The sequence below is a fragment of the Ammospiza caudacuta genome, chromosome 20 (genome assembly GCF_027887145.1).
Source record: "Ammospiza caudacuta isolate bAmmCau1 chromosome 20, bAmmCau1.pri, whole genome shotgun sequence".
Taxonomy (NCBI): Eukaryota; Metazoa; Chordata; class Aves; order Passeriformes; family Passerellidae; genus Ammospiza; species Ammospiza caudacuta.
In genome coordinates this window covers 5,079,921-5,104,859 of record NC_080612.1, presented here as the reverse complement: position 1 = coordinate 5,104,859, position 24,939 = coordinate 5,079,921, and the positions used below count along the sequence as shown (strand labels likewise).

General features: G+C 43.6%; 1 protein-coding gene across 1 annotated transcript in view; it reads left to right on the top strand.

Annotated features, from left to right (window-relative positions):
• The window catches only part of LOC131566527 (sphingosine-1-phosphate transporter SPNS2-like), a 134,504-nt gene that overhangs the window by 82,874 nt on the left and 26,691 nt on the right, over nucleotides 1-24,939 (top strand). Inside the window, exons 4-10 of the mRNA XM_058817857.1 lie at nucleotides 885-1,036; nucleotides 2,869-2,935; nucleotides 5,552-5,694; nucleotides 6,832-6,984; nucleotides 8,735-8,924; nucleotides 14,939-15,004; nucleotides 22,945-23,043. Of these exons, the coding sequence (XP_058673840.1) occupies nucleotides 885-1,036; nucleotides 2,869-2,935; nucleotides 5,552-5,694; nucleotides 6,832-6,984; nucleotides 8,735-8,924; nucleotides 14,939-15,004; nucleotides 22,945-23,043 (870 nt within the window). The remainder of the gene's footprint in view (nucleotides 1-884; nucleotides 1,037-2,868; nucleotides 2,936-5,551; nucleotides 5,695-6,831; nucleotides 6,985-8,734; nucleotides 8,925-14,938; nucleotides 15,005-22,944; nucleotides 23,044-24,939) is intronic.

Here is a 24,939-nt window from a genome sequence, read left to right as displayed (position 1 = left end):
ATAGTATCAATATAATATCGTATCATATCATATCATATCATATCATATCATATCATATAATTTTAATAAAGTTCATCATTCTGGATGAATGGAGTCAGATGCCAATCATTCCCAGATGTTGGGGTCACCTGTTTTTTGATATATCCTCATCCTGTGGGATTGCCCTTCAGCCAGACAGGCAGGTGCTCCCTGGGCAGCTGAATGCCTCCTGCATGCCCCTGCCCTGTGAGCCCCTGGGTCATGCCCTGCTTACAGAGGACATGGATGTTCCTGGGTTCCCAGTAAAGCTCAGGTCACCTCTGACAGTTTTGGGGAAGTGTGTGCTGCTGTTCAAGGCAAGTGGAGTAAGATGGGTGCTCAGCACCTTTAAAAGATTCTGTTACTCCATAGCTTTCAATGAAGAAGGACATTCAGTTTGGGGAATTTCGGGTTCCACTCTTTCCCAGCTTTTTTAGGATTTCCCAGTAGACCTGTCCTTGGCACGCTGGGGAGGATGGCTTGTGCTCAGCAGGAGTTGCTGTTCCTGGATCCCAGAGCACGGTTTGTTACACTCACCCACCTCCCCAGGCCTTCCCAAAGCAGCAAGAGTGAGCTGGGATCTGGCAACAAACTGGGGGTCTTCTGCCTCCTTTAGGAAATGTTCTTGAATGTCACTGAGTAAATGTTTTATTATTACTTTTCTTTCATGCCTATAAATCTTCACAAAAACTATGGTCCCTTTCTTCTGGGCAAAAGACAAATGAAACAGCTCTGAAGTTCCAAAAATAAATGCATACAGGAGCATCATTTTCCAGTCACATGAATTTGTATTTCCCTGACTGCTGTCCATCCTGAATTTAAAAAGCCAAGGGGGGACCTGTTAATGTTTCAATTTCTTTTCTCAGTATTTCTGGCTCTTTGTGCTGTCCCGGGGTTTGGTTGGCATTGGTGAAGCGAGTTACTCTACTATTGCACCAACCATCATTGGAGACCTGTTCACCAAAAACACAAGGACCCTGATGCTCTCTGTTTTTTACTTTGCAATTCCTCTGGGCAGGTAAGTGACACAAAGATCCTTCAATCTCCTTGTGGCTTTTCTCTGAAATAAACTCACATAGATCTGAAATTGCTAATGATGATAGTTCTTGACCTTGACTGGAATGTAGACAGGAAAATATTGTGAGCAGTGACTAATTAGTTGCAGGAATTAGATTCTTTTTTGGCCCTGTTACTGGTTCATGTGTGACTTTTGGGAACTAATGGGAAGTTTGTTGTTGGTTTATTTAGGTTTTTTCCTCCATTTTTACAGCAATGGGGTGGAAATGGAATAAAAATATTTTAGTTGACTTTTTCTCTCAGTGGAATTTCTTTATCAGCCCAACACAGTATCTGATTGTTGGGACAGGAGGGAATCTGTCATTATTTTTATTTTTTAAAAAAATGGCTGACCCTCTATTGTGGTATTGTCAGCAAGGTGGCTTTGCATAGTTTGCATACCATTTCCCAGAGCTGGACAACATCCTGGGAAAAAGGGCAGTATGGGTTCATTTCCAGCAGGGAATCCATGGGCAACAGGTTCCAAACTCAGAGAAAAACTTCTGGTGGTGCATTTTACAAGCTGGAGCACTTACCTGTGAGATAAAACTCACAAACATCCTTTTGCTCTTGAGGAAATAGAGGGAAACAGATCCTTAACTGGTGAAAAGAGTATTTTGCCAAGAGGATAATGAATTCCAAGTATTCACATAGAAAATTCAGTGAACAAAAAAGAAATTACAAATATTAATCCTGTTGAGCCTGATTCTAGAACTTCATTGTCTCAATATCCAGCAGCAGTGTGGATTACAAAGCCATGGAGGACAGGACAAGGGCTGTAAACTGAAAGAGGTTTTGATTGGATATTGGGAAGAAATCCTTCCCTGTGAAGGTGGTGAAGCCCTGGCACAGATTCCCAGAGCAGCTGTGGCTGCCCCTGGATCCCTGGAAGTGCCCAAGGCTGGCAGGGCTCGGAGCAGCCTGGGACAGTGGGAGGTGTCCCTGCCCATGGGAGGGGTGGCACTGGATGGATTTTAAGTTCCTTCCCAACCCAAACCAGTCTGTGATGATTCATGGCTTGATTTGGGGGGGCCTGAATGGGTAAAATGTCCAGTTCTAAGGAGATTATAGCTGACAACCTCCAAAGCTTAGCAGATTCTTCAGTAAAGGAAGGGGGGTCTGGAGAGGGGCTCACAGTTGCCCCACTGCAATCCTGGCAACTTTTAGCCAAGGCAATCTCAGCAACAAATGCAGCAGTTTTGAAAAAGAGTATTTACCTTCAGTTCATGTTGAGAGAAATGTGGCTATGTTCACCTTTTGATGCACCTTTTGTCTTACATGTGGCTGAAGGTCTCCCATCAAACTTGCATGTTCTTCTTGAGTTCTCTTCCAAGCTAACAGAAAATAGACTCTTCCTGCTCAATTAGAGCCAAGTACTATTTAGTGACAAGAAGAGAAAAATCTAATGATGGAGTATGGCCTATCCTTGAAGGGCACTTTTTAACTGAATGCTTGAACATAAAATTGTTCAATATTCATATTAGTACAGAGAAAGGCCTGATGTAGAAGTAAAATTGGGAAATAAATTCTTTTAAAGTCTTTCTTTCCATCCAATGTAGATTGAAAGGTCAGCTATAAACTTCCAAATTTCCATCAGATTTGGACATTTTTAGATCAGCACTGCTGGGTAGAGTCACATACCATCCACCATCTGCTTCAATCCCCATATTTCTTCCTGTAGGACAAGAGAGCTGAGGACACACAGCTGGTTGTGCCTCTCTGCCTTTGTCTAAGAACAGCTGTGAGTGTGCACACTGCAAGCTCTGACCAACTCTCTCTTGGCCTTTCTTGCAGTGGCTTGGGGTACATCACTGGCTCCAGTGTGAAGCAGGTTGCTGGAGACTGGCACTGGGCACTGCGGGTAAGTTCCTCTTAATGGCACATCTTAATGAGAGTTAATTGGTTGATTAGTGTTAGCAAGAGTTCCATCACACAATGGCTCAACCTGTTATTGTATCTGAAAGGTGAAGGATTGGAGATTACATCTGTGGATGTTGAGTGTATGGCAGATGCACTTTCTAAGCAAAGATTTGTGGGCTTGTGGGACTTGGAGTTTTCCCTGCTTGGGAGCAAGAATTTTCCAATCACTTTGTTATCAATCAATCAATCAATCAATCATGACTTTTTGATGGGGGCAGGAAGATGAGGCATTGGCCTTAAATCAACTCCACAGTCTTTCAGTCTCCTGCTGTCAAGAAACTCTGAGAATGGCTTCCGGCTTTGAGGAAAAAACACTTTGTTCCAGTTTCCGCTTGTTTTTCTGCCCTGAGACACTCCATTTCCTTCTATTTTAGCCTCTTGGGACCCTGATAAATGGGCTGAAAAGATAATCCACTCCAGTCACATGCTCACAAACAGCTTCTGCACACAAAGATGTCTTGAAAGAGCTGGGAGGAAGTGGCCCAGCAGCGCTGGTTTCTGACCTTTGGTGCTGAGGGTGGCACGTGAGGTGCATTCTCTGGCTCTGGCACTTCATGGAGACCATAAAGCTCATGAAGCTCAGGCCAGCACTGTTTATAACACTTGGTGATGAAATGCAAGGGTTCCCATCTGAAGCAAATACGTCCTCTGTGACACAGGCCATGCCCAGGGTAAACAAAGGCAGGAGCATCACCGTGAATGTTCATCTGGGAGAGTGGAGGGCAATTTCCAGCTGTGCACCAGAGTGGAAAGTGGAGTAGCCTAAAGCTTCCCACCAGGAGGATGCTGCCTCATTAGCAGAAATAATTAAGAGTAACATGAACTTTGGAGCAGAGGTGAACACAAGAAGTAAAAACCCCAAAGCCTGTCCTCTGGTCAGCAGGGCTTTAACTGGAGCACTCTTGGAAAATCAAATCTGTCTGTTAAACCCAAATGGTTAATCTGTGAAAAGAGATCATTATTAGAACTTTTCAGGTGGTTTCTTCATAGTTATCCCGAGAAATCCAGGCTGTCTGCAAGACTGTACCCCTTACAGCTCATGATTTCCTCTATAAATGACACATTGGTGCAGGATTCCCTGGCTGTACAAAATCTGGGGAATCTGATGAGCTGCACACATCTGTGGGGTTGCTTTAGACACCATTGCTCAGACTTTGTAGCATCCAGACATCAGTGTAAAGCAGCTTCCATCCCTATGGCAATTATGTGCTCTTACAAGATGGGAATGACTCCCCAAGATGATGCTTCCCTCTGTGATCTCCTGTGGGCTCCAAATACAGAAGAGGTCAGGAATAATCCACACTTCAATGGGCTGAAAAACACAGCAGGGCACATGGACAAGTGGCAGCTTTGTCTCTGGATCCTACAATAAAGCAAGTGTTTCATTGCAGCATTACTGAGTGCCCATGGATATTGTCCTGATGGGTACTTAAGCTTTTAGATAAAAATCAAAGACACTTGCAGTCATCTGGCTGTAGATAAAACAGCATTTCCAGTACTTTTTACCAGTTCTGTGTCTTCTGTTCACCTGTCATAAGGATACTGTGTCAGGCTTCAGTATATTCCTGGATGAGTGGTTTTCCTGACTTTTAAATTCTGAAATACTTTTGTCTTTCCTTCCCTAGAAGGATTGTGAGTTTGTCATCTTTGGACATGAAACACTGCTCCATGTGTAAAGGCCATTCTTAAGTTAATAATGCAAGTTTTTTGGGGTTTGTTGTTTCTTTGTCTTTTTTTGTTTTATTTTGTTTTGGTTTGCTTTTTGTTTTTTTGTTTTTTTGTTTTTTTTTCTTGGACAGGAATTATTTTTAAATAGCATGTCTCGATGAGATGATACATCAGTGAAATCCATGTTCCTATTTTCCTGATGGAGCTATTTTCCATTCTGACAATGATGGAATTTCGAAACAATTCTAGTCAAAACAAGAATTGTTCTTATAGCTTGCAAAATGCTGTGTGATCTTTGTATTTTTGCCTAATGCTTGGGAGAAAGGGTTGGATATTGGGAAACCAAGCCCTTGAATGTGTTGTTTCCCTATCTTCCAGCCTGAATTTTCAGTGTTTCTTGGTCTTTTGTGCTGAGGAAGATGCCTGAAAACAGGAAGCCATTGTGGGTTAGCTGGAAGAGGGATGTGTATCAAGCAGGGGTGTTCAAAGCATGTTTACTACACCCAAAAATCTTTCAGCTGGTCTAATTGCCATTAAATGGCCTCTGCACTCACCCAGAAGCCAGCTGGTCTCTCAGCCCAGCTGGGAGCAGGTTTCCCAAGAGTTAAACATCACTCAAGAATCATGTTTAGATGAATCTTGGTACTTATTAACACAATGGACTGCCTTACTCAGGGTATTTTCAAAGCTGCATGTGTCCAGAGTGAGATAAGAGAGTCCAGGGAACGACATGGAAGAAGGACGGAGCAGATGCCTCAATTCTTGCAGGTTCTGACTGGCTGTGAGGAGCAGCCACTGAAACCAAAAGGATGAATTCTGCTTCTTCCTGACCAGTCAAAGCAAACCCTCCTGGCTCCTAATTCCCTAATTCTCTGCTCCTTTCTTGCAGGTATCTCCACTCCTGGGAATGATAACAGGGACACTCATCTTGATATTTGTGCCTGCTGCTAAAAGAGGAAATGCTGAACAGCTTGGGGGGCAGCTGAAGGCTCGGACTTCATGGCTGAGAGACATGAAAGCCTTGATTAGAAAGTAAGAGCATGAGTAAAAACCATGGTTTGCTTCTAATGCTTAATTGGAACATTCAATGGTCTGGATTTAGCACAGTGAGACTGGAAAGTGATGACATGCAGGGAGTTGCAGGAAGTTTAGTCTGTGGATTTAAGGAAGAAAATCACAGTTACATGAGGTATTGACTGCTGTGACAATGATGAATTCCAAGTTTTGCTCTAACCTTTCCAAGATTGGCATCTAAGAAAAAGCTTGCTTTGCTTGGCTCATACTTCACACAAATCAGGGCTTTTGAAGTGTAGAAATTGCTGTGTTCCTGTATTAATTGTTGTGCCACTGCTGCTCAGACACTTAGATCCATTTTCTTCTTTAAAAGAGCTATTCTGCTGAGGGGAAAAGAGAGTTTTAGCAATTTAAGATAAAAAAAACCACACAGAAGCTTGCACTATGGCAAGTTTAAATATATGTGAACAACCACATGTGGCTGAATCCATGAGAACTGAATGTGCTTGGGCACTCTATGTGTGCATAAAGGTTCACATGCTCACAAGTGCTTCAGCAGCTGCACTTCCTTCCAGAAATCTGGCCTGTGAATGTGCAAATACTTTCACTTTGAATTCAGGGTTATCTTGTAATTCTGATGGGAAACTTGTGATGGAACTACTGGCTAGAATACCTGCCTGGTTTTGTCATCCAGTGCCAAAGGACTGTGAAAAGCGATGTGAGAAAATTTATCATTATTTCTATGTACTGCTTTTGGTAGTTTATGTAAGTAGTAACCATATGGTGCTATGGATAGGGAGGGAGAAGTGAAACTGCTCCTTCAAGTAAACAGGTGACATTAGGGTGAAAGCCCTGTAAGTCACATATCCTGTCTTAGTGACCAAGTACTGATTGTCTTCTCAAGCAGACCCTTGACACAGAGCTGTGTAGCATCTCTGATGGGTTCAGTTTATTATTATCAGTGGAGCATCACATGTGAACCTTCCATGCTTCTTATTCTCCATTCCTTTGTACCTTGTGTTACCTCTTCCCCTTGGCAAAGGGAGGTGGCAAGTGTGGGAGACACAGGGCTTTGTCACTGAAGCTCTGGCTCCTGCATGGGGGTTCTGCTTTTCCGTTTTTGTCACCAAACCTTCTCTTGGTTCTGTCTCCCAGCCGCAGCTATGTGTTCTCATCCCTGGCCACCTCAGCTGTCTCCTTTGCCACGGGGGCACTTGGAATGTGGATCCCTCTGTACCTTCACAGAGCACAGGTGGTGCAGAAGACAGCAGAGACCTGCAGCTCCCAGCCCTGTGGCACCAAAGATAGGTGAGAGCCAGGGTCAGCTGCTTTACACAGGGGGAGAGGGGGTGGGGGTTATTTACCAGAGGAAACAGGCAAGTCCCACAGAGACAGAGTACTAGAATGTCTGTAATTTCCTCCAGGTCCTTGTAACAATGATAGGAAATGCTGGGATTGTAAACTAGGCTTTATTTCTCTTCTTCATTGCATGAAGTCAAACCAAGGGAGAAGCAGTGACCTCAGCTCTGTCTTAGTTCCCAGGCTGTGGTGTAGAGCAGAAAAGAGAAATCCTCTAAGGAGGATGTTTGGAGAGCTGAGAATTTGGTTCCTTAAGACCCATCTGTGATAGCAGCAGAATAAGCTGGCAGGTGAGGAGGCCCCAGTGGTGCCTGTAATTCAGAGGTTGGAATGGTTTCCCTAAAGCTGCAGGGACTAATCCTGAAGGCTTTTGTTTCTGTGTGAGGCAGGACTTCTCTGTTTTATTGCTCTGTAAACTGCTGTGTGTGCTGAGTTTTGCTGAAGAATGTCCCAGAGATCTGGGACACTTTGGGCTGGAGTTTTTGATGCTTTACAGTGGTTTTGTTTTCAGTCCTGGTTATGGAACATCACTTGCAACACATAAGCTGTGAAAAGTAATTCTTCATTTTGTGATTTACAATGGGAGTACAAACCAGGAAATGCTATAAAAGCATTCCTTCAGGTAAATAAAGGATACTAAAAGAGCCTTTTGTCAGATCTTTTGCTTTTTAGCTCATGAGAGAAAATAATGTTAGGGAAACCTTCTTGCCATAACATAATCCCATCTCAATTAAAGCAGTTAGTGGTGTGGAGTCCATCAACCAGAGTGTCCAGCAGGCAAGCTCAGGCTATTCCACAAAAATGCAGTGAGCAAAGCACACAGCTCCAGCCTGACTCCCTGTCTGCTGTTTACAAAGAGAATTTCCCCCTCCTTGATGACACCTCAGTTTTGAACTGTCCTCAAGTTACTCTGATGTGGTTGCCCACGACCCTGTAATCCAAGTCCTGCACATATCATATGGAGAATCCTCATGGCTCTTTAAATTGAAATTAACTCATTTCAAATGTGTTACCTAACAGCAAAAAGCTGCTTTGAAGTGGCCTGAAAGGAGTTATAAAGTCAAAATATATTGGAAATCACTGGTGTTTAAGAGTCTTGTTAGGTTTCCTTGCCCTGAAGCTTCCTGGTGCCTGTCCATGATTTCCCCTCACAGGATCAATGAAAGGTTATTAATTAGTTTATGTATACATAATTAGCTGTTCAGGGCTCTTCCTAGGAACCCCAGTTCCACCCAAGGAAGTAGTGGGAGCCCTTTGCACTCCTTTGCCCATAGATCAAAACCTTTGTACAATAATAAATTTCACATGCTGTGTTTTTCTTAATTGCAGGGGGAAAGGGCTAAAACCATGAGCATTTGTATTATTTAAAATTTGCAAAGCCATTATGCAAATTGTGCAAATTAGTCAATTTACCCTAATAATTATATTATTATTAATAAAAAAGGAATACATAATAAAATAATAATACCTAGTATCTAATAAAATAATAATACCTAATAAAATAATAATCTCTAATAAAATAATAACACATAATATAATAATAATACATAATACCTAATAAAATACTATTACCTAATAAAATAATGATACACAAAGACTATGCCCATTTTGGGGAAAAACTAAAAAAAAAAAATCCTCCTACCTTTCTCTTATTTTCTTTCTCTCCTTCCTTTTTTTTTTATTTTTTATTTCTGGACAGTTTGATCTTTGGAGCAATCACATGCTTCACTGGCTTCCTGGGTGTAATCACAGGGGCAGGAGCCACCAAATGGTGCAGGTCCAAGACCCAGCGAGCTGATCCTCTTGTCTGTGCTGTTGGAATGCTGGGATCAGCCATCTTCATCTGTCTGATCTTCGTGGCAGCCAAGAGCAGCATCGTGGGAGCCTACGTGAGTCAAATCCTTTCCATATGCCAGCCCCTACTGTAAGAGCCTTGGGTAGCACGGTGGGGACGGACAGAGAGCAGAGATCTCTGCAGCCAGGTCAGGAACTTGGGGTTTATTGCAAAGGGCCTGGGGGCAGGGCCCTGCTGGGAGCTGCCAAACACAGCTCAGAGCAGGACTGAGAGAAGAGAGGGGAGAGAGGATGAGAGGGTGAGAGAGTAAAAGGGGTAAGAGAGTAAAAGGGAAAGAGAGTAAAAGGGTAAGAGAGCGAGGTTCCCGTCACAATACCATAAATCATCTTCTGTGCTGAATATTCCCATTCTCACTAACCAATCTAGTACAAGATACAAATCCTACAGCGCTTACATACAGCCTATAAGAATCATTCCTTCACCATACTGTGCTACATTTTAAACCCTAAAAACTCCTCTTTGGGCCCCTTCTGCCACGCTGTAGGGTCTGCTCTGACCCTTGGGCCTGTCTGCAAGCAGAGGGTGTTGTTCCATCAAAAGGGGATCACCTTCAGCTGGCCACACCGTTGTTTTCCAGTTATATCTCAAAGCTTGCTTTCATTTCAATCTCACTTATAGTTTCCATATTCTCAAAATCTTTTGCCAGACAATCATATTTATAAGGCTTTCCTGTTTCATCTTCCCCAACACCCTACCAAACTCCTTGAGGGCTGTGTGCATTGTCCCCTGCAGAAAGCCTGGGATGTTCTCTTTGCCCTTCTGAATGTCCTTCTTTTTGCCTCTTGGCATTCTGGCAGTGTCTAAGTGTGCCTGAAATCTCAGCTGCTTATCCCTGCTGCCATCAGAATTCAGAGCTTCATGGAAACCCACAGCCTTTGGGCTCTTCTATCTGCACCTCAATCCACACCTTTATTGCTCTTGCCTCATGTTTTGGTACAGGAAAACTGAGCACTTCCCTTGCAGTGAGGGTAATGTAGCTGCAGTGGTACCAGATGACAATTACAGTGTGATTTGTCTGTGGGCAAGCTTCTGGCTCCCTTTCAGTGCCATTCATTTCCATAACCAGGTGGATTGCACCAGGCTAGTATTAATAAGCCAGTAATTTCAATTTGTTATCTGTATTACATTGCCCAGGAACCTACAGTGCTTGATGCTGCACAAAAGCAGATTAAAATGTGGCCCCTCCCTGAGTGCTTATAATTGAATTATATTAAAAGATATCAAATAGATCCAGATAAATAGAATGGTTTGGATTGGAAGGGACTTTTGAAGGTCATCCAACCCCCACTTGCACTAGACTTTGCTGCTAAGAGCCCCCTCCAATCCAGCCCTGAATATTTCCAGGAATGAGGCATCCCCCACCTCCTGGCCACCCTGTGCCAATGCTTTACCACCTTCTAAAAAACTCCTTCCTCACATCTCATCTAAACCAACCCTCTTTTAGTTAGACTAAGGGGAAAAAGAAAAGCTCAGCTGAAATAATCCAGCCTCGGGCTAGAATCTTGCTTTCAGCAGGGAGTAAAAATCCAGGCACTGAACAAGTCTCTGCTTCCCTTTTAACATCAGAATGAGAGAAGCCTGGGACCTGGGAGAAGTTTATGAAGGAAAAGTATGAGATGTTTGGAGTAGTGGGATCCCTTCTGAAAATCCTTTCATTCCACACTGCAGCACCTGCTCATCCAGCAAGGAGAGTGCTGTACAAGTGACCAGCCAAGTGCTGTTCCTCATTTCTCTGTGTCTCCACACTGGCCTGGCCATGGTTATTTGCTGAGTCTTTCAGCAGCTGCCACAGTTATGGGCAAGCACAACCAGAAAGAGTGGGAGTTCAAAATCATTAAGGCACAGCCAGGAATACCTCCTCTGGCTATTTAAGATTCAGGTCTCTGGTTTGTGACCGTGAACGAACATTTGAACTGGGTGAGAAAATGCTCACCTCAGACAACCTGGGAGAGGGTGTTACTGGTTACCCTCCTTTCATTGATCTATCACACCCCTCACCTGCTCCCTCCACCTCTTTGTGCAGACAGAGCTGTGATTTTCTCCTTTCCCAGACCTAGTGACAGACATGTTCATTTGTGGTGTTCAGTCTCTTTATACAGAAACTTCTCCCTTTCTAGGCTGGAAATACTGTTTTCAGAAATTGTGCAGCAGGAGGTGGCTATTAATCTCATTTTTATCTTTTTTTTTCTATTTTTTTAATAGCCATGTGACTATTCTGCATTGTTTAAGTATATAAATATAGATTGTATCATTTAAACAATCCTTGAAGCAATTTATTTTATTATGGATGAGCAGTAAATCTAATAAGGAGTCAATGATTTGCAAAGGAAGTTAGAGCTGCATATGGAGGGGGTGTAGGGAATATGAGCCTGTTTGTGATCTGTTAGGCTGAAGCAAGAAGCTCTGCCTCTCCATAGCCCCAAATTCTCTGCTGCTGGAATCCTGATGCCCAGAAAGAGGGGACAGGTCTGGGTTGGAGCTACCAGTGTCTCATTATTGTAGCAGAGCCACACTGAATTGACTTTCCAAGGCAAGTTTCTAACACAAACTCATATTTTCCCATGCCATTCAAAGAGCTGTTGCAATCTTGCAGACTTCCAGAGAGTTTAATTCCTTGTATTTCAAGGAGAATGGGAGTAGGGGACCTGCACTGCCAGGTTGCATGGTGTAGCAGTTTCTCATTGCTCTTTGTTTTAAGTCTCATTGGTCCGTAATGAAGAGAAGAGTGTTCTGTGGCTGGTGGACAGAATGATGGGCTAGGTTACCTTCCTTATCTCAAAGTCCATGATGAAATCTCCTCCTGGAAACAATACAGTAAAATTTATGGGTTGATTTTCCTGTCTCTGATATCTTCCTTGACAGCTTGTGCTGCCTCACATCCTTGAGCTCTGTGTCTGTGGAAGGCAAGGCAGTGTCTGTCCCCCAGCATGGTGGTATTTGCCAACCTTCTGTACTGTGACTGTCCTTAGGCTTCTGCCATGGATCACACCGTGCAAAAATTGACAGTGAATGTTTTTGCAACCCTCCTTGGCTCAGAGCCTTAAAAATCTCACTTCCAAGCAATTAGGTGGGCTCCCATGAGATGATGTTCTGTCTCACTGGGAGAGAGAGCTGCAGTGGCCACCAGATCACCATCTCCTCCCTGCTTTAGTCAACAGCTGAGAGCTTCACTGCTGACTGATACAGGCATCAGCTTCAATGAAGTGTTCAGCACTCCAGCAAGAGCCTGCAGAGCCCTTGCTTTTTCATTTCTTGGTTATGGGTTTTATCTTCCACCCTGCTCCTTACAAGCTGTGTACTGTCTGCCCTTTCCCTCCCCTGAGCACATGTATTATTTCTCTCCTGCTCAGTCCTTTCTTGCAATTGATTTTGGTCCCTGGGGGCAGTTGCTGTTCCCATTCTGCAGCAGCCACTCCCACCTGAGGCAGGTAGGCAGGTGACTTTTTCCAGCCAATCTTTTCATACTGATGCAGTAAATTATTGGCAGTGGTAAAGTGGCTGGCAAGGTGGACTAAAACAACAATTCTGTATAATTTAGCTGCCCAGACACCTGTATTTCTCTTTTATTATCTTGCTTGGCTGTATAGTCCAATCACTTACTCACTTTGCCTTGCAGTGTGTGGATTTGTGTGTTGTAATCCAGCTCCTTAAAGCACCAATTTGCATATCTGTAAGTCCCACTTTTCCTGAAATACAAACTCTTTGAAACTTGGTTTTCAAACCTGTCCCTGGAAACCCATTGTGTGTGGCATCATCATCTCACACTGCTGAGACATTTCAGCTGCAGATTTTACACTTGTTTAAATCTCCAAGTGACTGGAGAGAGATGCTCTGCTTTGCCTTCCTTTGACACTGTTCCAAATTCCTCAATTTCAACATCTATTTCAATTCCTCAAAGACATTTTATGATCTTGCAGAAACAGCAAATCCCAAGGTAAAACCTTGCCAGAGAGCTTTGACAGCATCTTAGTCTCAACCCCAGGGACTTTCTGTTGTCATGTTGTTGGTGACCTGCCTGCTTCTGAGGCATCAATATTGCCCAGAACTGAGCTGGAGGCAGAATTGCTCCGAATTCAGGAGGGTGTGTTATCCACCATTTCAGAGAGAAATACAAATAATGAAGATATTGACAGATACACCCTTTGCAAGCAGTCATGGAAGGCATTTGTCACCTGCTTAGAACTTGCTATGAGAGCTGCTGGTGTGTCCACTCTGAAACCTGCTTTATTTATCATTTTTGGGAGTCAGGATTGGCTAACTGATCACTTAAACAGAAAAGCACAGATGAGCAATCAGACACCAAATGGACGTGGTGAGATGTTACACAGCCCAGCTGGAGCCAGAAACAGATGTATATGTAGAGGTGAAGTCTCAGTGTAAAATGAGGCTTCAAAAAGTGTGTGAGGAGTCCAAACTGAGCATTTCAAGAGCTATAATCTGCTCTGGGGCTGCCCTATTTGCTGGAAGCTTCCCTAGAGCCTCCCTTCTGCAGAAATGCCACATATCCTCACATGCCCTTTGCAGTGGGTGAACTCATTTTTACAAGCCCCCATCAGCAGCTGAAGGGCAGACATTTTTTAATGTACCTTCTATCCTACTTTTTGATCTTCCTCTTGTTCCTCTTTTCCTTTTACCAGTACTCACCCATTAATCACATGTTTCATGGATTGTTGAAACACCCATTCATCAGCTCAGAACTGGTGTGCTCTGAAGTTTGCAGCATTTCAGTGATTTATTTAAAGGACTTGTGCTAAATTCCTGCACAAGGGACACGTTCTTGCTGCCTGTAGCAATTCAAATGTGTGCAGTTCACACCAGCTGAAGGCAGCATTTGCCTGTTTGCAGCACTGGGAGCAGGCAGGACAGGTTGATGCTGCATTGAGAAGTGTGATTCCATGTTTCCAAGCTCAGTTTGGTCTCTCCAGCCACAGAACCCAGCAAGAGCAGCTGCAAAGCTGTAGCAGGACAGATTTCAGAGCAGGTCTGAGTATGAATCTGGTACCCATGGGACACATGGCTTCAACTCCTGAGAGCACCTTGGTTTATTGGATGTGTTCTCACCTTGGCAGTTGTCATTTCTAGGGAAAGCCCATCCCATGGGCAGTGGGAAAATGGAAATAGAGATTTCCTAACTGCAGCTGGGCTGTAATGACTGGCTTGGACACCATCACAGAGGAAGCAGATCCAGTCACAGAAAAAGGGGATAGGGAGGGAAAGTATTTGGGAAACAAAGACAATTTTAGAAACAAGTAGAGGAAGCTTCTGTAGGTCAGTGCAAAAGACTTGCTAAATAAAGCACATTATTCCTGGCAGGGATGGGGTGGTCTGAGGGGTTTGGGCAACCTCAGGGTGTGTGGGAAGGACAGTGGCAGTGGTCACATCATGGCACAGCTGCCACTCCTACAGTTCTGTGGCTTTTAATGTCTCTTACTGACCATCTCCACAGAGCCAAGGATTGCATCTCACCACAAGACACAGATGTAGCAAAGCCCAGAGTCAATTCTAGTCTCCACTGGGCAGATATTACCTGTGTGAGGCTGCCAGGGAGGGAAGGAATCCTCCTCAGCTGCTTTGCTGCAGAGCTGAACACAAAACTCTGTTCCCAGGAATGGAAATAGCTGTGCTTTGGGGAGCTGTGGCTTTCTTGCCTTTTCTAACTGGCTTTTTGGAAAAGAATGGTGCAAGTTGGACTTGATGATCCTTAAAGGGCTTTTCCAACCTCAACAATTCCATGATTCTAAGTATGCAAGCCTGGGGCTTTCTCTTCATGCTGGTTTTTCATGTTCTTCTAAAATCAAATGTGTCAGCCTTTAATTTAGCTGCTCTGTAGATCATAAACTTAGTTTACAATAACAACATTTCAGCCCTCTAGAGCTCTGATACAAGTCTATGGTTTCTTGATAGTCAGGATAAACCACAACAGTAACAAGGAGTGTGCTGTGTAGGTATGAGAAAAATAAGCAACAAAAGAAAGTTTGTGGCAGGTTATTTTTCCTCTGAATGTCAAGTGAATAAATCTTCTCCTTTTTGTGTGTTTTATTACAACAGATTTGCATTTTTATCGGAGAAACTCTTCTGTTCTCAAACTGGGCTATCACAGCAGACATACTAATGGTGAGTGCACTTTGGAACAGCAACTTTCTGTGCTCAGAGCAGTTTGGCAACTTGCAAGAGCAACCTGAAGTTCACAATTTCTTCTAGATCCTCATCCCTACTTTAGCCTTTTCTGGTTTTCATTATTATTTTTGCTTACTGAAAAGTGACATAGGGAGAAAGAAAGAAAAAAGATCTTTTTTGTCCTTTGTTCTGAGCACCAGGGAGAGATGTTCAGAAAGGACAACATTTCTGAATTCAAATAATTTCCCAAAATTTTAAGTTTGTGCAAACCCCACATGCAGAGAATTCAGGCAGCATTTCCTAACAGTCAGCATGGTTGTGGGCTTTGTTAGCAATAACTCAGCTTTGTTCTGCAATAGGAAATCCTTCCCTCCCTCCTGTGACCACAAAGGCAGCCCATCTACCTACCATTCAACACATACACAATAGAAGCCCACCTCTGGGAGAGCAGAGAGGAAAAGAAAGTATAGAGAATTTTTGGACCATGTTCACCTTGTCCGAGAGGAAACTGTCAGGGACTTTTCAACTCATGTCCTTCATTTTCTATTCTTTCTCCACCACAGAGCTTTTTAAGTCTTTCAAATCAGCAAGCTGACCTCAGCAGCCCCATTTTCACATGAAATAGTCTGGACATTTGTTCAAGAGCTCTGCATGTTTTGCAGAGGTTTCCATCAGAGCCCATCAAACATAACTTTGTTGAAGCCCTGTTGTGAAGGAGGTGTTGCTGATTGTATGAAAAGAAAGGCACTGAGGCACAGGACCATTACAGGACTTTCCTGAGGTCTTTTGTCAGCTTGTTGACAGAACTAAAAATATAATCAGTCTGGCATCAATAGAAAACTCCCTTGACTTGTATTTGCTGGTTATGCAAACACCAGCAAGGAAACAATCAGGTTCAGTATTCTGAGATGCAAAGATAATGGTGTTGATGTATTGATTCAGCAAAGAACTCCAAGCCTCTGTGCTTAAGCTGTGTTTGTGTTGAAGTTCAAGGCTGTGTTTATATTTTGAAGTAGCTCTGCAGTTGCCATCACTGCATTGCCTGATGAACTTTCCATCTTTCACTCCTTTGTGCAGGGAACGCTTCGAGAGGTGGGGTGGGTGGTTCAACCCACTCCTCTCAGTGTGAGAGTGGCTCAGAGAAACAAAGGTTGTCAGTGTACTCTGGGTGTACTTTTAATGCCCAAAGCTCCTCCTGCCAGGTCAGCAGTGGTGGGACAGAGCTCTGTGGGGATTTTGCAGCTTGTGCTGAGTTCAAGGCTGCTGTGGCCATTCATAATTGGGATCTCAGCACTTGCCCAGATGTGCAGCCTGGAGACAGCTGTGCTGAGGAAGAAGTGACAGTACAATGTGTGTAGCTGCTCATTCCTGCCTCCTGCCAGAGCTTCCTGCTGCATCCTGCCGCTGGCTGTGGTGTTCCCAGGAGCAATCCCAGCTCTCTCCACTCAGAATTAGGGGAGAGGTTTAAATTGCAAATGGTTTATGCCCTTCTTAGCACTGGCTGGCACAGGTGAGGGCTCTGCTGAGGTGGTCCCAGCCAGGAGGGAGGATCCTGTCAGGCATGTTCAAGGTCTTCCAGAAAATCTGGGCCAGAGACAGACCTGAAATTTGACCTGTGTTGTCTCAAGGTAACCCCAAAAGATATTTTCAACCAACTGCTCTGTTATATCAAGGGTATTAGGGCTGCCATCATTGTCCCATTTAATTACAGAGGTTTTTGTGTTGATTTCAATGTGACTTCAATGTCCTGTAGCTTTTTAACAGCTTTTATAGGATTTGCCATCTGTCTTGCCAGCATCCTATAGTCACTTCCATTTTGTAGGGATGCATTTGCAGTTATTTATGTTGCTTTAGTGCAAAAGAGTTCCATAAGAAATGATTGGAAATAATAGCTCAATTTTCCAAAATACAGCAAAGAAACTAAAGCCATGTTGAAAAAATGGATTTTGGTAATTGCTGCCAGCTTTTCAGCTCACTGTTCCCTGGTCTGTTTTGGAAAATGGACTAAGTGTTGTATATAATGCCCAGCTTGATGCATTAACAGCATGAGTGGATTTGTGAAAGTTTTAGAGAAATAAATGTAAACATCACTTAGATGAGGCCAGAGCTGGAAGCAGAGAGGCTGCAGAGCAGACAGAGCACACAGGGGATGAGAGGGGGCTCAGAATGACAACAGGTGAGAGCCAAGGCTGCAGCCACGTTTGACAGACAGCTTGGTGGGAAGTCCTTGCCAGACAAAAATGTGGAAATGCTTTAGCAGATGCACTTTATATGTTTGGCAAATTAATTTTCCTGATTACTATTTATTTGGTGTAATCAGAAGCGTGTCTGTTCTTGCCTGAGGCTGGGAAGGAGTTTAAAAGCATTATTAGCGTAAGCTTAACAACACTTTCATCCTATACATAAATATTACCCTGTTTTCATGCATAAAAGCTCTCAATACTGCCTGAACACTGATTTCATTATGTCAGGAGTGAGGCTTTTTGGAAACTGCCTCCCAGATGATCTCTCACAGCTTTCCCAAGTTTTACAGATCCCATGACTGCTTAAGAATCCTATTGGGCAAGTTGTTAAGGACCTCCAGAGGTTTTGCAAGTTTAATTTCCATGGCAAAACAAGGATGTTTGCTTATTATCTTCCAATTTAATTGTTGGCTCTTCCTAGCTCTGTGCTTGCATTGCCTCCCCTGCTCCTGTATTTTCTGCAGCCCAAGGTGCCAAGTGCTGGCTCTGATAAGCTGTCGGTGCTGCAGAGCTCTGCCCTGCCTGAGATCCTGAAAGGCTGATTTTGTTCTGAATGCAAATCTGTACAAAACAGCCCTGATTCTCCTGAGCACAACTCTCCATATCTCCTCCCAGGCACATGCTCAGATGGTGCTTGGGGAAAGGGGGGATGTTTTGTGTGGAGCTTGCTAATTATGAAACAGATTTCATCAGCCATCTTTGCAAATTGGCCTTAAAATTACCAGAACCCCGAAGCAGCATTAAAACTGCCTCATAACAGCAACAATGAATGAGCTTCAGTGCAGCAGGCAAGTGTGGAACACTCTGGGACATGTGCAGTGTGTGGGGCTTTGTGGGAATCTGGAGCTAATAGTGGGGGTTTCATCCATACCACATCTCAAAAGCAGAGATGATGGACAGGGGCTTGGAATTTTTGTGTAAGAGCCACGAAGCAATTTAAAGTGCCTCTATTTCAAACACAGTCTCTTTAGGACTTTGCTGAGAAAAGTCATCCTCCAGTTTATTCATAGTCCTGACATTCATGCAAAAAAAATTGCTCTGCATATTTCTGTTTTCTTTTAAAACACCAGTTCTTTCTAAATGGTCATGACCTGCCATGGAGAAGCTGCTTTGATGCTTTGTTGTGCAGTCAGTCTTCCTTTAGGCTTGAAACAGGCACAGAGTGGTGCTCAGCTGTGCCATAGGCATGTAGGAATGTTGCTTTTATTCTGATTACCTTCCCTAAAAATAAAACCCAGTTATTTATTTAGTACAAAATGCTGCCCTATTTTTATAGCCAAAGATAAATTGCATTTCCAGAGGTTCTTGTTGTTTTTCTGTGTGTCTCCACACAATACTCCAAGTGCTGCAGGTTAGATTTGAAGGCAGGGGAGGAATGCCTGGGAATGGGGGAACACAGCCAGCCCAAACCATCCAAGGGCTGCAGGTGGAGGTGTTCTGCCCCATGGTGCTGGGAGCTGGAAACCACAGCAGCCTCATTTCTCTTCATTTAGGAGTAGTTTTTTTAGACATTTTTTTAGTGTCTAAAAAATTTTAGTAATTTTTTTAGTGTCTGCCTGGCTTTTGTGGAGGGTCTCTCTGGATCCCGGCCTTCCCTTTTCTGAGCAGCAGGGACAACTGGGCTATTTCCAGGTTCTGTCAGTGCCTGAACAGTGTTAGTGCATGTTTTCTTTGTCTTTGGTGCTGAAAGAGGCCAGTTTGAATTTTCCTGACCCAGAAAAGGCAGCAGAGTGCTAGAGAGAGTAGAGTTTCTATTCAAACTTACACATAAACATCAGTGTTACAGACATCTTTTCTGGAAAATCCTTTCTTTAGGATTTTTCCTCCTGAGAAGCTGAGAAGCATCAGGAACAAAATGTAAACAATGATTATCTGCTGCTGTGGAATGCAACAGGTGCATCTGGGATTGGCCCATGTTGGATGTTTCTAATTAATGGCCAATCACAGTGAGCAGACTGAGACAGAGAGTCCGAGCCACAAACCTTTGTTATTGCTCTTTGCTATTCTATTCTTAGCTAGCCTGCTGAGGAAATCCTTTCTTCTATTCTTTTAGTATAGTTTTAATGTAATATATATCATAAAATAATAAATCAGCCTTCTGAAACATGGAGTCAGATCCTCATCTCTTCCCTCATCCTCAGACCCCTGTGAACACTGTCACACATCAGAACTTCCCTCTTTGTCTCGTGGCCTTTTCCTGGGAGAAGGGTGATCTCTCCTTGGCTTTCCCCTTTTTTCAGACCATCTCCTGCTGGTTTCATCACAGGAAGATGTCAGCAGCCATCCCTGGCCTTTCTGAACCTCTATTTAAAGAGCAGAGCTGCTTGCTCAGCCACCCTGCCCATCCCCTGTGCTGAACCTGGAATCAGGGATGAGCCAGGGCAATCCCACAGATTTCCTCCTTGGCTGCTGTGGCTCTCCCACCTCCAGTTTCTGTGGGATGTCCAAACCAGGCTGTGCATGGTTTGAATTTAGGCCTATTTTAGTATTGAAATGCCCATTTAGAGTTATAATTTACTTCTGTCTTCCAAGAACAGAAGATGTTTGCTACCAACTGCTTCCTGTCCATCAGAACAAAATGTTTTTTTAAGTAGGGATAGGGTGGAGTATTTTTCATTTTTTTTTTGGTGGTGCTGGTTTAAGCTTTCATTTTCTTTCTTTCCAATATGTTTTTCTAAGGAGATCATGTTCTTTGCTTGCTACATGTTGGGTTTTTGCTTTGAGGGGAGTGTTTGTCTCTTGAATTCCACACCAAATATACCAAGTTTTAGCATTTTGTGGTGTTTCAACCATCAATAACTTCTTCAGTTAAGCTGGAAACTGTACTCCTAATTTGCAAAACTGTGTTTGCATAAAATAGCTACACATGCAAAATTATGTCTAATATATTCATATTAGAATATATTAGAGTATATTCATATATACACATATATAAATGTGTATTCATGTGCATAAATATTTATATATATGCAAGCACACATATGATACAGGTATCATTAAGATTTCTTCCTCTAATTAGCATCAATTCACTGCCACTCCCTGAAAGCAGTAAATGTTTAATAAATGTGCCATTTATTTTCTCCTTTTGCTACAAAAAATGGTAGGATACAGAACCAGGCAGATTATTTTCTCCAGATTAACATAAACTGTACAGAAAGATCTTTTTTAGATTTTAAATTTTGTGTTTCACATCTTGAATTGGGTAGAATTTCACTTCATCTATTCAGTTGCCCTATCCCAAAGAGCTCTTGCAGAATGTTTCTCCACTGCCCCTGTGTGAACTGGGCCAGGTGCAAAGAACAAAAATAACTCAGTCTTAATTTTAATTCTTTCTTCTGTCTGGTCTATCCAGGTTGCATCCATTATCTGTCTCTTGGGGGAGTGGGAATGAGTTGTGGGGTCTCCTACTGTTCACATCCTGACCTGCAGCACATTTCTGTGTCTCTAATGTGGTTTAGAGCTAATTTTGCTCTTGGGATTTCTCCCTTCAAGTCGTGTTCTGAGTTCCTGGATGCAAAAGGAGGGCAGGGCCTGACATCCACAGCTGGGTGGGTGCTCTGGATCTGAATTTATCCTGCTCTTCTGTTGCACAAAAGAAGTTGAACAGGGTGCCTGCTTAATTCATGGCATGAAAGTGCATTAGCAGTGTGCATTGGCAGGTCATCTGATCACACATGGTAAACCCTAAGGAAAAGCATTTAATCTAATTTTTGCCATAATTCAGAGTTGTCTGTGCTTGGAATGAGATGATAATTTTAAACAGGCATCAGTTCTCTTTTAGTGTGGATTTTCTCAGTGATTTTTATTTTGTTTCTGGTTTTCTGGTGATTCCTTCCACTGCAGACAGGGCAGCTCCCCTGCCCTGTGAGGAGTAGCTCAGGCACTGCAATGTGCTTTAGTCCTGTGCCCTGAGGGAATGCTCACTGCCACTCAGTGCAGGTAAAGGATCTCTGTGTATCTCTGCCCACTCCTGAAATGTCACATTTCATTTATAAATTACTTTGGGAAAGGATTCCAGGAGTTCTAAAGAAAGATGGAGGCAGCCCATGAGAGAGAAAATGAATAAATAAAAGGGATCATGGTCTCCAAAGGGCTGAACAAGAGTTATTCCTGTCAGAGGCACAGCAAAAGGCACAGTGAGATCAGTGCTTACAGGCAGAAACAATGCTCACTTGGATTCAGAGACCTATTGAATTCTTCATTACTTCCAGCCCTTAAATCAAGACAGGATCAATTCATAAACTGGGATATGTGGACTTGATGCAGATGTCCTTAGCCAGTGTCTTTAACAATTTATGCCAGAGACAATTACTTTCTTCTGCCTCTAAAAAGTGAATTATAAAATTAAGGTCATTCCACAGGACAGGGAGTTGCTGGGTTTTTTTATTTTTTAATTTTTCATTCCCTTCTGTGGTTAAGGCTTTGTTATCTGTGAGCTCTAGTCCCTTCATGGGGAAGTAATTTGTGTTTTCCACTGCTCCTGTGTAATCTGACTGATTCTGCATGACCTGGCTAAGGGTGTCATGTCCTATCAGAGGAGTGCAGACCAAAATACATGATCTTGGCTGTGGAAAATTTTCCTAAGGTGACTTTGTCACTTGTCACAAATGGAATTACAATTTTTTGAGAAAAATGTGAAGTGGCTAGAGATGGGAGTGGGAAGGGAGGATGTGTGACCATGACCTTTCATACTGATGTGGATTGCTGGTAGTTTAAGAAACTTTTGTTATGGAATAAACCAAATTTCCCAGGTTACAGCAGAGTCCTTGATTGCAAGGCTGATGGTTGAGTGTAGGAGCATCGAGGGTGGGATGGTGGGGATGGACAGAGAGCAGAGATCTCTGAAACCAGGGCTTGGAACTTGGGGTTTATTGCAAAGGGCCTGGGGGCAGGGCCCTGCTGGGAGCTGCCAAACACAGCTCAGAGCAGGACTGAGAGAAGTAAAGACAGAGAAGGCAAGAGTGTGGTAAAGAGAGGATGAGAGAGTGAGGTTCCCATTACAATACCATAAATCATCTTCTGTGCTGAATATTCTCATTCTCACTAACCAATCCAGTACAATATACAAATCCTATAGCATTTCCATACAGCCAATAAGAATCACTACATTACCATACTGTGTTACATTTTAAACCCTAAAAACTCCTCTTTGGGCCCCTTCTGCCAAGCTGTAAGGTCTGCCCTGACCCTTGGACCTGTCTGCAAGCAGAGGGTGTTGTTCCATCAAAAGGGGATCACCTTCAGCTGGCCACACCATTGTTTTCCAGTTGTTCAGTAACTGAGGGATCTCAAAGCTTGCTTTCATTTCAATCTCGCTTATAATTTCCAAATTCTCAAAATCTTTTGCCAGACAATCATATTTATAAGGCTTTCCTGCTTCATCTTCCCCAACAGTTGAGCAACTTTAAATATTATTCTTCCCACCAGCAAAGCAAAATGCAGTCTGAGGAGCAACAGCAAAGTGTCTTGTGGGCAAAGCTGCTAATGCAAGCTGAGAGAGGAGCAGAGAGGGCAGAGCTTCCTTCCCTCAGCCCTCAGAGGGGTATCTGGGGCTCCCAGCTGCCTGAGCCAGCCATGGACTGGCCAGTGCTCTGGCTGGGTTTGTTTTGTGCTGCCCTGAGCAGTACAAGGCAGATGGGCAGGTTCATATTTCAGCTTCTTTACCTGTTTTTGTTTCTTTCCCCTTCTCTGCAGTACGTGGTCATTCCAACTCGCCGAGCAACCGCAGTGGCCTTGCAGAGTTTCACTTCACACCTCCTGGGAGATGCTGGCAGTCCTTATCTCATTGGATTTGTAAGTGCTCACAGCAGGCTCTGGCAGGGTTTGCTCTGGTTTCCAAACTGCTCCTCTGAAATGCCAGGTTAGGTCCTGCTGGGAAGGAAGGCCTGTGTTTGTCAGCAGAATGGGAAGTGCTGCAGAGCAGTGCCACTTCCTTTACCTGGTTGGGTTGTTGTGAGCTGCAGTTCAAGCCAGGGGGGACTACTTGGGTGTGGGAAATAAGCTACCACATCTTTGTAGCCTGAGGTGTTTCCAGCTCTGGAAAGAGAGAATGTTCTTGCTGTGGTGTGGACATGGGGCTCATAGAAATTAGGCTGGAAGAATCATGTGTGTGTTTAGCTGTTAACTGACCTCAGAAACCAAATATCTGTTTATGGGCAGCAGCACACAGCTGTACCTGCTTTGTGTGACAGTAAATCACAGAACCACAGAATATTCTGGGCTGGAAGGGGCTGACAAGGATCATGCAGTCCAGCTCCTGGCCCTGCACAGACACCCAACAATCCCACCCTGGGCATCCCTGAGGGCATTGTCCAAACTCTCCTGAGCTCTGGCAGCCCTGGGGCCATGGCCATGCCCTGGGGAGCCTGGGCAGCGCCCAAACAGGGGTTTTGTTGTGTTCCTTCCTGGGGTGTTCACTTTGGGTTCCTTTCTGTGACTGCTGCAGTGGCTGCCCTTGGTCTGACTGAGGATCTCCCTTCCTATGCCACCCTTGCCCTGCTGCAGAACAGAACAAGAGACCCAGCTCCAAAATCTGGCACTCAGAGAACGTTCACAGTTGGAAATAAAAGGCTTGGGAAATGTAATGAGGAAAAGAAATCTGGATATACTGGGGAAATGTCTCTTTCCTTCAGTGGAGTTTGATGCATGGAGTTGCAGAGATCACAGATCGTCATTTATAAAATACAGTAGCTCCCACAGAAATCCACGTGTGACCTTGCTCCTGGTGTGTTGAAAGTGCTGCTTCCAGGGATGTAACTGGGATCTCCACTGGTCCCATCCCCTGAGAGACAGGACTTTGATGTGTTCCTCCAGCTCACACACAGCTGCTGGGTGCTGTGGGGCTTTTTTTATTTTTTACAACCATCATTGCTCAATCATTCATCCTGCAGACACCAGTGTGTCCAGCTACACATATTTATTTATATATACTTAATTTTTTTAGTATATCTGTTTAAATATACATCAATGTTTACTTTTGAGTGGCAGTGCTGTGGCTGCTCTGTAGCTCTCTGAAGCACACAGGAAAAGGCAGATAGAGATAAGAGTGAGAAGACCAAAGAAATGAGAAATCTCTCAAGAGAATAAAAATGCTCGATTTAGCTTAACTCTTTATTTACTTCAATGTTCTGGGCACCTGGGGAGAAACAATCTTATTTTAGAAGTTATTTGAAGGTGGCAGAAGAAGAAAGGAATTGCAGGAGAGGCTGCTTCATGCAGGGCGTGATGTGGGGAGTGTGGGAGAGGAGAAGGATTCAGGCAGGGCTGGGGCAGCCAGGCTGCCTCAGGTGACTGCTGCATGTTCAGCCTTTCCCTTACAGAAGAGGGACGTCCAAGAGGAATTCCCAGGGCCCTGAATGATTGCAATTATTCTTGAAAGTTGCCTGGGGCTCTTTGATGTCATAGATTAAAAATAAAAGGTCTTTGCTTGTAGAATAATGTGCCTTGCCCTCCTGGTATTCAGAGATCAAGCAAGTTGTGAGTTAAGTATTTCTGGCTGAAATATGTATAGCCCCAATTTAATAGCTGCAAATTAGGCTTTCTTTAGATTGGGAAAATATTTGTTGCTATTTTAAATGATTTCTGAATTATTGGTTATTATTTTTGAATTATTTTCCTTTTCTAATGCTGTAATTGTTGGGCAGTTGTGATTTGGGAGGAGGTGAGGCAGGTCCAAGGCTCTGTGCAGAG